This window comes from Leopardus geoffroyi, chromosome A1 (genome assembly GCF_018350155.1).
Source record: "Leopardus geoffroyi isolate Oge1 chromosome A1, O.geoffroyi_Oge1_pat1.0, whole genome shotgun sequence".
In the NCBI taxonomy this organism is placed as follows: Eukaryota; Metazoa; Chordata; class Mammalia; order Carnivora; family Felidae; genus Leopardus; species Leopardus geoffroyi.
Window position 1 is genome coordinate 108,281,513 of NC_059326.1, and position 12,302 is coordinate 108,293,814.

General features: G+C 36.7%; 1 protein-coding gene across 15 annotated transcripts in view; it reads right to left on the reverse strand.

Moving 5' to 3' along the window:
* RAPGEF6 (Rap guanine nucleotide exchange factor 6) overlaps window positions 1–12,302 on the reverse strand; it is a 191,365-nt gene that overhangs the window by 27,079 nt on the left and 151,984 nt on the right. For all 15 annotated transcript variants that reach the window (XM_045487928.1, XM_045487967.1, XM_045487913.1 and 12 more), the window contains one exon: window positions 2,808–3,019. In XM_045487928.1, the coding sequence (XP_045343884.1) occupies window positions 2,808–3,019 (212 nt within the window). The remainder of the gene's footprint in view (window positions 1–2,807; window positions 3,020–12,302) is intronic.

The following is a 12,302-nucleotide window of genomic DNA, read 5'->3' on the forward strand; positions in this document are numbered from 1 at the left end:
CTTATGAAAAAGGAGTGATAGAGAGGAAGCATTAAGACTAATTAGAACAACCCTCCTGCTGAGAATAATTAGAAAATTTGAGCAAAAATAGAAAAAACAAGTATTTTAAGGCAATAAAAAGCTATCAAGGAAGTGAAGATTTGGAAGAAGAATGAAAGATCTGGGAAAGGTTTACCATTTCCCAGTGCCTGACCCTAGAGGCATCTACTGATTCAGAAAAGGGGATGATGAGCTTAAAAAACTAACTAGTGACACCCTGACTTCTTAGGTTAGAGGAAAACACCTTAGGTCCTGGTAAACCTCCAGTGCTTTGGGTTGGGATCCTGAAGGGCTATCCTGGGACTATGATGAACTAGTTGTGACCAAGATAAAAGTTCAGTGTTAAAATATCTTAAAAATGTAAAAATGGATTAAGGTGATCTTGGACTGCTAGCTTACCTAGCTGCCTGGCAAAAGCAAGTTTTATTTCTTTTTGGAGGAATGGAACATCATCTGAAACCTCAAATTATTTCTGTAATCTTTTATACACAACATCCATTTGATCAGAAGTAACTAGAGACGTCAGGAGAAGAGATGACAAATGAAAACAGGAGACAAAGACAACAGAAAAGGACCCACAAAGGATGGAGTTATTAGACAAAGACTTTAACTAAGCTGGATATGTGCAAAGATGTAGAAAACAACACTAAGAACTTTAGCAGAGAACACAGAGATAAAAAAAAATGTAAGTTGTAAACCTGACAAAACACAATAACTGGCTAGGAACTCACTGATATATTTAAGAGTAAATTACACATAGTTCAAGAACTGATAAACTGGACAGTAAGTTGGAAGAAAACATCCAGAATGAAGCATGGTTAGACAAAAAGATGAAAAATGGAGAAAAGAGGGTATGAGACAATAGAGGCAGTCATCATGTCTAAGACAGGCAAAATCAAAATCCCTAAAATAGAGGTCAGAAGAGGGTAGGTAAGAAATCTGAAGACAAAATGAATGAGAATTTTTGCAAAACTGATGAAAAATACCAAAACATAGGTTTCAAGGTATCTTATAAACAAATCAGGACTAAAACAAGCAAATGCCACACCTAGCTACATCATAGCAAAACTACAGGAAAAAAAAAAAAAAAAGAGACCAAGAGAAGAGACAATTACAAAGCACCTATTGGAAGAAGGGCGGAATATAATCACAGGAACAGCAAATAAGACTGACAAATGACTTCTCAGTATCAACAATAAAAGCCAGGACACAATGAAATGGTCTTTTAAAATGTTTAGACCACTGCAAACCAAAATTATGCCTTAAAAATGAAGTATAGATATTTTTAGATAAATGAAATTAGGATATTTCATCACCAGCAGACTTGTACTTAAATAAACAATAAATAGTATTCTATAGGAAGAAAAAAAAAACCCAACCACATGGAAGCTTTGAAAACAGAGGAATAAAAACAGTAACATCATCTAGAAAAAGATAAATACTGACTTCTCTAAATGATAAGATCACGTAGAAGTTAAAGGCATGACAAGCGCATATAAACTGGTAGGTGAGTAAATGGAATTCAAGTACTCTAAATTCCTTGCACTGCCCAATACACAGAAAAGTACTAATGAATATTAACCTAATTAATATCAACTAATTAAGTATAAATATAATGCCTAGAGTAACACTAGAAAAATAGTAAAACAGTGTATAGTTAGCCAGTTACCAGACTAAATACCATATACAAAAATTAATTCAGGGAGACTGGAAGTGAAACATGCTAAAAGATCCATATGCTAGTCTTTTAAAACGAAGAACGTGCTGTGTATTAAAAGATAACCTTAAGCGATTCAAAAGGCAAATCGTATTACACCCAGGATTTATAAGAAATTCTTAAAAATGCATTAAATAAGAAACAACCTAATAAAAGAATGAATTTACCAGGTGTTGGTGAGGAACACTAACTCTAGCACCACTGCCAGTGTTGCACTTTTGCTAGACAATGCCAAACTGTTTTCTAAAGTTGATTATATGAATATCACATCCATAATAAAATCCACTATGAATGATATTAATATTCAAAGCAGCATTATCCGTAATAGGTGAACAGTGGAAAACTATGAAATGCTCATCAGGAGAATGGATAAATCCACTGTATTACATTCAGGTAATGGAATACTAGTTTTGAAAATGAAATACAGCTACACTCAAAAAACATGGGAAAATCTCATAAATCTAGTATTGACTAAAATAAGCCAGAAACCAAACCAAACCAAAATGCAAGAAAACAAATATACTATGTGATTCCATTTATATAAAGTTCAGCAACAGATAAAACTAAACCACAGTATTAGAAGTCAGGACAGTCAATGCTTTTGAGGAAGAGAATGAGGACGGTTTTTAGAGAGGGGCATCAATAGGGCTCCTGCAAGGCTAGCAACATTTTATTTTTGACCTGTGAGTTGTTTACATGGGAGTTTGCTCTGTCGTAATTCATTTAGCTGTTCTCTTGTTATGGTCACTTTACTGTATTGAATGTGTTGAATAATTCAATTAAAAAAAGTTTGGAAGGAAAATTATTAGTAAACAAAATAAAAAATATGAACAAACAATCTGATGTGGGTGTAAGTCAAATTTAAGTTTGAATGCAGAGGGAAAACACTTAAATTTGTTTTTGTCAATAATGTGGGTTTTGATTTCTAAAATTTGCTACATTTAATTAGGTAAAGCTTTTGTGATATAAAAGGCTGAAAAATATAATACATCACAATTCTGTGGAATTTGCTGAAGCTAAACACACTAATTTTCAAGTAACTTTTAAATACCTTCATGTAGAAATGTCATATCTTTCTTGACAACAGGGAAGAGTGGAATAATTGGAGGCTGCATGCTTTGACTACTAAGAATATTTCTATATTTTGCCATGTTTCTAGATGGATCAAAAAGGTCTTGTAGATCCTGGAGGTGTTTCTCATACTTGCTTGGTAATTTTTCCCAAGTACCTCTGAGTCGTGCTACAGATGCCAGGTTCAAGCCACTGCCAAAGATGAGAATAAAAACATTAATAAGGGACTTGGATAAGGGAGAAGACTCAGGGCAGTAAAGTGTATACAACAAATTTCTCTAATAAAGATAAAATAAATAGGGACATATTTCTAATGTGTTGAAATGAAGAGACCAAAACCATGGGAAAAAAAATAAAAGGGCTCTCTGATGTTACAATCAGGAAAATTTATACCAGAAGAACTACATTACTTGCGTATAGTTGTAGACTGTAGCCTTTATTTTACAGCTTGCATGTATTGAGACAAACATAGTATTTCCATAAAATAGACACTTAAATATAAAAAAAAAAAAAACTTAAAATATCACAAAGTTTTCTTTGCTTTATTTAGAAAATAACTTTATGAAGACACTGTCTATTATGAAAGTGGTTTAAGTAATGCTGGCCACAATTGCTATAATAACTGAGGCAAGTTCTAGAGCTGAGGCAGCCTTCTTTCCGAGGTTTTGTTCTCTCATGTCCCTGATTCAAATACTTCCCTATTTCTAGGTTCTAATCCTGTCCCCCAAGGCGTCCACATATTCAATGTCTTCTTCTGACAGGATTTTAAGCTCAGATAGCCCTCCTTTGAAAAACATGCCCATTCGCTCCTCTCTATCCCTTTATGTCTATACTACCATCAGGCAGGTAGGCTGCCACATGAATCCTGCATATATAATGCTTCAATTTTCTAACCAGTTAACCCCTCTTTTATTCCCAGGCACCTGACTTTTACGCACACCACTGTACTTAAAATGTTTTCTTGACTTCTGATTTTAAGGTGCGGAGTTAAGATACCTTTGTTCCCTTTGCCTCTCAGAAATCATCCCAAGAAACTCTATGGATCAATAACAGAAATGCAAATTTCATCTTCACAGAAACTAAGATATCTGTAACTCCTAAACACATTAAAAGGTTGCCAATAAACAGTCAAGATTAAACAGGAGAATGCCAAATGCTGAAAAAGAATGGGCATGGTTAAAGATCTCAATGCAAGCTGGTGAAGTTCTCCGAAGTGGCTACCTCACCCTAAAGGCAAGAACAGCAAATATCCTATTGGAGACAACACAACAGAATCCATAGGATGACAGAATTAGGTGGGGGCTTGACTGTGTTCTTTACCAGGGAATGCCAGGTTAAGTACACAGAGTGAGATAATATCTTCATGAGACAATACCTTAATACCTTTAACAGTGAGACAGGACAGAAGGTAGAAATTCTGAGTGGTAAGCAGCCCCAAAGCTGCCCATCTCCACGTAGTGGAAGGAAGGAAGGAAGGAAGGAAGGGAGGGAGGGAGGGAGGGAGGGAGGGAGGGAGGGAAGGAAGGAGGGAAGGGTAAAAACAATTCACATTCAAGCTCAATTCCTGCTAGCCTGAAATAATGCCCTGGATCCTCTCCCACATGAACCTCCTGCAAATAGTTGGTACAGGAAAACTAACAAAGAACACAAGTAAGAAAAATGTTGCCACCAATCAAATAAAAATCAATGACCTAGCCATGATTTCAAATGAATAAAGTAAACAGCTTAATTGAGTGGTATAAAGAGCTTAGAGAAAATATGTTAAGAGAAGGTGATAAAAAAAAAAAAAAAAAAAAAAAAAAAAAAAAACTAGTCGAGTTCAGAAAAGAAATGAAAGAAATATAAAAACCAACACAGAAATGAAGGCCATACTGGAACGTACAAAAGAAAAAAAAAAGACCGTGCACAAGTTGTGTTAAGGATCAACAAAAGCAATCAGTGGAAGCAATCAGCAATCAATGGAAATTCTATTTCTTTAGAGAGAAAATAATGGATATGGAAGAGAATGGAGATCTAAAATGTGCAATAACTGCTATCTTTGGAAGAAGGAAACAAAAATAATGGAACTGAAAAAATATTCAAAGGTATAACCTGAGAAAACTACAGAAACAAATCAGGCACTACAGACTGAACAGGCACTGCAGTCCCAGAGAACCAGATACAGAACTAAAAGAGAGGTAGAAACACAAATGTAAAGGTAAAGGACATCAGAGACAAGGACAGAACATGGGCAGAAATCTCAGAGATTTGAACAGCTACATAAAATGCTAGTTATGAAGCTATTGTCTATGACATTACCAGGAAATAACACGTGAGACAAGAATTTTAAAGCCACAATGTGATGGACGTTCAAAGACAACAGGAAGACACTTCGAATATATTCAGCAAATAGAATTTCTACAAGACCTTTATAAAATGACTAGAAAACAAACTTCAACCAAGATTTGATTACAGAGAGTGATGTCTGCATCATGACAGCATAAGATATCCCTTGTTTTATCCCTCCAACCAAACAACAAAAGTCTAGCATCTACTCATGAATAACACTGCATGTGTGGAACCCAGCATCATTCGCCAAGGGGGCTCGGGAAAGCCTTGTTTACAAGTGTATTGGTAAGAGACCGTCTTTAGTACTGTTTGTAGAACCTATAGGAGGTTATGAAGTGGTTTGTGCCCCCCTTGCCTGTAGTCTGGGAGTGCCTGCAGAACAAGAACTCAGTCACCTAAAGAAGAGAGAGAGACTTTGTGGAAGCCCAGGTTTCCAGAAGAGAAGTTCCAGTACTCAGCTGGAGTAAAACAAAATAAAAAAACAAAAAGGTTTGGATGCATTCAAGTAGGTAAAGAGAAGAGCTTGATTTTGCTGGCATCATCTCTTCTCCAAAGCAGCACAGTTGAAAGGTAACTAGATAGCTGGTGATTTTTCCCACAGGAGAGAGGGAGAGCTGGTGAGTACATGCCTGGTTTCCCTAATAGTGTAGGATGCTGTCAAAGACACTCATTTTACTCTTGGAAGATCCAGACCCAGAATATCCATTAAAGTGGGAGCTCCATGACTAGGAGGAGGGAGATTTGGAGAGCAGCATTTAAGATTCCTGGATAATTTGTAAATGAATACAGGATCTAAGAAGGCAAACTGTTGACATTAAAAACATAAAAGGTGGGGAGTAAAAGGGTTTTGCATATGATTGTAGTATCAGCATGAAATAAATTGTTATGTTTCATGCAGATCTCATGGTAACCAAAAAGCAAACACCTATAATAGACTCATGGAAAGACAAAGAAAAGGATATTAGAGCATATCAGCACAGAAGATCATCAATTCACAAAAGAACACAGCAAGGGAGTAAAAAAGAAAGACAAAACAGCCAGAAAATAATAAAATGGCAGTAGTAAAAGTCCCCATGTATCAGTAATCATTCTAAGTGTAAATGGACTTTGTATCTTTTTCAATTTCCTTCATAAGCTTTCTATAGTTTTCAGCATACAGATCTTTCACATCTTTGGTTAGGTTTACTAGGTGTTTTATGATTCTTGGCGCAACTGTGAATGGGACCAGTTTATTTGTCTTTCTGTTGCTTCATTATTAGTGTATAAGAATGCACCTGATTTCTGTACATTAATTTTGTACCCTGCGACTTTGCTGAATTCATTATCAGTTGTAGCAGACTTTTGGTGGAATCTATTGGGTTTTCCATGTATAGTATCATGTCATATGCAAAAAGTGAAAGGTTGACTTCATCTTTGCCAATTTTGATGCCTTTGATTTCCTGTTGTTGTCTGATTGCTGATGCGAGAACTTCCAACACTATGTTAAACAACAGCGGTGAGAGTACACATCCCTGTCATGTTCCTGATCTCAGGGGGAAAGCTCTCGCTTTTTCCCCATTGAGGATGATATTATCTGTGGGCTTTTCATAAATGGCTTTTATGATGTTTAAGTATGTTCCTTCTGTTCCGACTTTCTCGAGGGTTTTTATTAAGAAAGGGTGCTGAATATTGTCAAATGCTTTTTCTGTATCGGTTGACAGGATCCTATGGTTCTTTTCTTTTATTAACGTGATGTATCACACTGATTGATTTGTGAATGTTGAACCAGCCCTGCAGCTCAGGAATGAATCCCACTGGATCATGGTGAATAATTCTTTTCATATGCTGGTGAATTCGATTTGCTAGTATCTTGTTGAGAATTTGTGCATCCATATTCATTGGGGATATTGGCCTGTAGTTCTCTTTTTTTGTTGGGTCTCTGTCTGGTTTGGGAATCAAAGTATTGCTGGCTTCACAGATTGAGTCTGGAAGTTTGCCTTCCCTTTCTATTTTTTGGAACAGCTTGGGAAGGATAGGTATTATCTCTGCTCTAAATGTCTGGAAGAATTCCCCTGGGAAGCCATCTGGTCCTAGACTCTTATCTGTTGGGAGATTTTTGATAACTCATTCAATTTCTTCACTGGTTATGGGTCTGTTCAAATTTTCTATTTCTTCCTGTTTGAGTTTTGGAAGTGTGTGGAATTTGTCCATTTCTTCCAGGTTGTCCAGTTTGTTGGCATATAATTTTTCATAGTATTCCCTGATAATTGCTTGTATTTCTGAGGGATTGGTTGTAATAATTCCATTTTCATTCATGATTTTATCTATTTGGGTCCTCTCCCTTTTCTTTTTGAGAAGCCTGGCTAGAAGTTTATCAATTTTGTTTATTTTTTCAAAACCTACTCTTGGTTCCACTGAACTGCTCTACAGGTTTTTTTAGATTATATATTGTTTATTTCTGCTCTGATCTTTATTATTTCTCTTCTTCTGCTGGGTTTGGGGTGTCTTTGCTGTTCTGCTTCTATTTCCTTTAGGTGTGCTGTTAGATTTTGTATTTGGGATTTTTCTTGTTTCTTGAGATAGGCCTGGATTGCAATGTATTTTCCTCTCAGGACTGCCTTCGCTGCATCCCAAACCGTTTGGACTGTTGTATTTTCACTTTCGTTTGTTTCCATATATTTTTTTAATTTCTTCTCTAAGTGCTTGGTTGACCCACTCATTCTTTAGTAGGGTGTTCTTTAACTCCCATGCTTTTGGAGGTATTCCAGACTGTTTCCTGTGGTTGATTTCAAGTTTCCCAGCATTGTGGTCTGAAAGTGTGCATGGTATGATCTCAATTGTTGTATACTTATGAAGGGCTGTTTTGGGACCCAGTAAGTGATCTATCTTGGAGAATGTTCCATGTGCACTCGAGAAGAAAGTATATTCTATTGCTTTGGGATGCAGAGTTCTAAATATATCTGTCAAGTCCATCTGATCCAATGAATCATTCAGGGCCCTTGTTTCTTTATTGATTCTGTGTCTAGATGATCTATCTATTGCTCTAAGTGGGGTATTAAAGTCCCCTGCAATTACCACATTCTTATCAATAAGGTCGCTTATGTTTGTGATTGTTTTATATATTTGGCAGCTCCTGTATTCGGCACATAGACATTTATAATTGTTAGTTCTTCCTGATGGATAGACCCTGTAATTATTATATAATGCCCTTCTTCATCTCTTGTTACAGCCTTTAAAGTCTAGTTTGTCTGATACAAGTATGGCTACTCCAGCTTTATTTTGACTTCCAGTAGCATGATAGATAGTTCTCCATCATTCCATGCTCATGGATTGGAAAAATAATATTGTTTAAAATGCCAATACTATCCAAAGCAATCGAAACATTCAATACAATCCCAATCAAAATTGCACCAGCATTCTTCTCGAAGCTAGAACAAGCAATCCTAAAATTTGTATGGAACCACAAAAGACCCCGAACAGTCAAAGTAATATTGAAGAAGACGACCAAAGTGGGAGGTATCACAATCCCAGATTTTAGCCTCTACTACAAAGCTGTAATCATCAAGACAGCATGGTATTGACACAAAAACAGACACAGAGACCAATGGAATAGGACAGAGACTCCAAAACTGGACCCACAGAAGTATGGCCAACTAATCTTTGACAAAGCAGGAAAGAATATCCAATGGAAAAAAAAGACAGTGTCTTTAACAAATGGTGCTGGGAGAACTGGACAGCAATATGCAGAAAAATGAAAATAGACCACTTTCTTACACCATCACAAAAATAAACTCAAAATGGATGAAGGATGAATGTGCGACAGGAAACCATCAAAACCCTAGAGGAGAAAGCAGGAAAAAAACCTCTATGACCTGAGCTGCATCAATTTCTTACTTGACACATCTCCAAAGGCAAGGGAATTAAAAGCAAAAATGAACTATTGGGACCTCATGAAGATAAAAAGCTTCTGCACTGCAAAGGAAACAATCAACAAAACTAAAAGGCAACCAACGGAATGGGAAAAGATATTTGCAAATGACATATCGGACAAAGGGCTAGTTTCCAAAATCTATAAAGAACTCACCAAACTCCACACCTGAAAAACAAATAATCCAGTGAAGAAATGGGCAGAAACATGAACAGACAATTCTCTAAGGAAGACATCCAGATGGCCACAGGCACATGAAAAGATGCTCAACGTCACTCCTCATCAGGGAAATACAAATCATCAAAATCACACTGAGATATCATCTCACGCCAGTCAGAGTGGCTAAAACGAACAAATCGGGAGACTATAGATGCTGGAGAGGATGTGGAGAAATGGGAACCCTCTTGCATTGTTGGTGGGAATACAAACTGGTGCAGCCGCTCTGGAAAACGGTGTGGAGGTCCCTCAAAAAATTAAAAATAGATCTACTCTGTGACCCAGCAATAACACTGCTAGGAATTTACCCAAGGGATATGGGAGTGCTGATGCCTAGGGGCACTTGTACCCCAATGTTTATAGCAGCACTCTCAACAATAGCCAAATCATGGAAAGAGCCTAAATGTCCATCAACTGATGAATGGATAAAGAGTTGCGGTTTATATATACAATGGAATACTACTTGGCAATGAGAAAAAATGAAATATGGCCTTTTGTAGCAACGTGGATGGAACTGGAGAGTGTGATGCTAAGTGAAAAAAGTTATACAAAAAAAGACAGATACCATATGTTTTCACTCTTATGTGGATCCTGAGAAAATTAACAGAAGACCATGGGAGAGGGGGAGGGGATAAAAAAAGTTAGAGAGGGAGGGAGGCAAACCATAAGAGACTCTTAAAAACAGAATAAACTTGAGGGTTGATGGGGGGTGGGAGGGAAGGGAAAGTGGGTGATGGGCACTGAGGAGGGCACCTCCTGGGATGAGCACTGGGTGTTGTATGGAAACCAATTCGGCAATAAATTTCATATTAAAAATAAATAAACATTAAAAAATTAAAAAAAATAAAAGACACTATGACTTCATCTAAAAAAAAAAAAAATGTAAGTGGATTGAAATTCTCCCACCAAATGGGTGGAAGAATAAAAAAGCAAGACCCAACTATATGCTGCCTACAAAAGACTCACTTTAGCTTAAAGGACACACATAAGCTGGAAATCAAACTATGGAAAAGACAGTCCATGCAAGTGGAAACCAAGTGAAAGCAGGGTAGCTATATTTGTATCAGATAAAAAGGACTTTAAATCAAAAATGGTAACAAGAGACAGGGTCATTACATAATGATAAAGGGTCAACTCATCAAGAAAACATCAAAGTCATTAATATACATGCACCCAACATTTCAGCACCTAACTATATTAAGCAAACAGTAACAGACCTGAAGGAGCAACAAGCGGCAATATACTAGTATGAGACTTCAATACCCCACTTGCAGGAATGGATGAATTACCTAGACAGAAAATCAATAAAGAAATGGGACTTGCACCACACCTTAGGCTGAATGGACCTAACAAATACACACTGGACAGGTCTTTCACCATTAGCAGAATATTCACTCTTCTCAAGCATGAACGGAACATTCTCCAGGAGAGATTATAAACTAAACCTCAAAAGTCTTAGCAAATTTAAGAAGACTGAAATCATGCTAAATATTTTTTTCTGCCCATAATGGTCGAAAAGTAGGAATTAAGAAGAGGAAAATGTGAAAATCTACCAATGGGTAGAAATTAAACAACATAACCGTGAATGGGTCAAAAAAACCAAAAGGGAAATAAGTATCTCTCAAAAAGGAAAACGGAGACACAACATACCAAAACCACTGGGATGCTGCAAAAACGATTTCTAATACAGAATTTTAGTGATAACTTTCTATAGTAAGTAAGATCTCCAATAAATTATCTAACTTTTCACATCAAAGAGCTAGAAAAAGAAACTTAGCCCAGAGTTAGGAAAAGGAAGGGAATAACAAATATCACAGCAGAAATAGAGGCCAAAAAATAAAAATAAAAAAGCAATGGAACGATAAACAAAATTGACAAACTCTTAGCAAGACTAAGAAAAAGAACTCAAATAAATAAAATATAGTATCTAATAGTAGGCAGAACTGGTTGGTTCACCTGTGTCACCTCTGCTGGAAAGTTGGTATGTGCTTTATCTTGTCTGATACACTTAAACATAAAATAGGAGGAACAAAGCAATTAATTTTTCAGGAACTACTGAAAATGTGTAATGTGTATAATAAAACGCTCTTTAAAACAAAACAAACCTCTTAACCAAATACCCATTTTGGGGCTACTGTCCACCACCTTCTCTTGAATCATTCTTTCCTTGGCTTTAGTGACACGATCATCACTGTGCTGGTGTATTATTTCTTTTATTCATCCTCTATCTCTTGGTTGGACTCTCTTCTTCACCCCAACATTCAGGATGGTCACTAGTTATGACTCTTAAGCCATTTACCTTTTATACTCTCTTGTTACAAAGAAATCCTCTTGGTGTCAGTTTTATTCACACTACTCCAAAACTAAGCCTGTTCCTACACAGTTTCAATTTCTAACCTTCGAAGTACTTATCAATGGCATTTTTGTTCCCTTGTTTTAGACTCAGCTGTTAAAAACTGTCAGTATGAAGTGTGATTCCTGCATTTTACAGATGAAAAACAAAAAACAAAACAAAACAAAACAAAAAATGGTCTTCAATTTTCTACTGACACATTGCTACTACACCACAGAGGCAGGACTCTGACACAAGTGCAGCTGATTCTAAAGGTCACTGCTAAACTCTGTTCCATACTCCTCCTAAAAAAAAGAAACAAACAAAAAACACCCCCGCCCCAACCCAAAACTCCTCCTAAAGCATCTAATTAAAGTGTATCCAGTGGTTAACTTCATAAAGGACTTTCTTATTACCATGACAGATTTATGATTATAAAGATTCTATCTCATGTGAGGGTAGGAACAAGCCATAATTAAATTCTGGGCGGAGGGGGGGGGTGCGGCGTGGCATACATAGTTGGGATTAAGATGTAATTATGCTGCTATATGTAAGCACGTGGCCTTATAAATGCACAAAACTGCAACTACCCTCCCGATTTAAAATTATACTTCCTTTGAGAGGAATCCCTCTAATGATCAGCACTATACTATAGGGGAGGGTCAGAAGATAAATTATCAATCTCAGCCAAA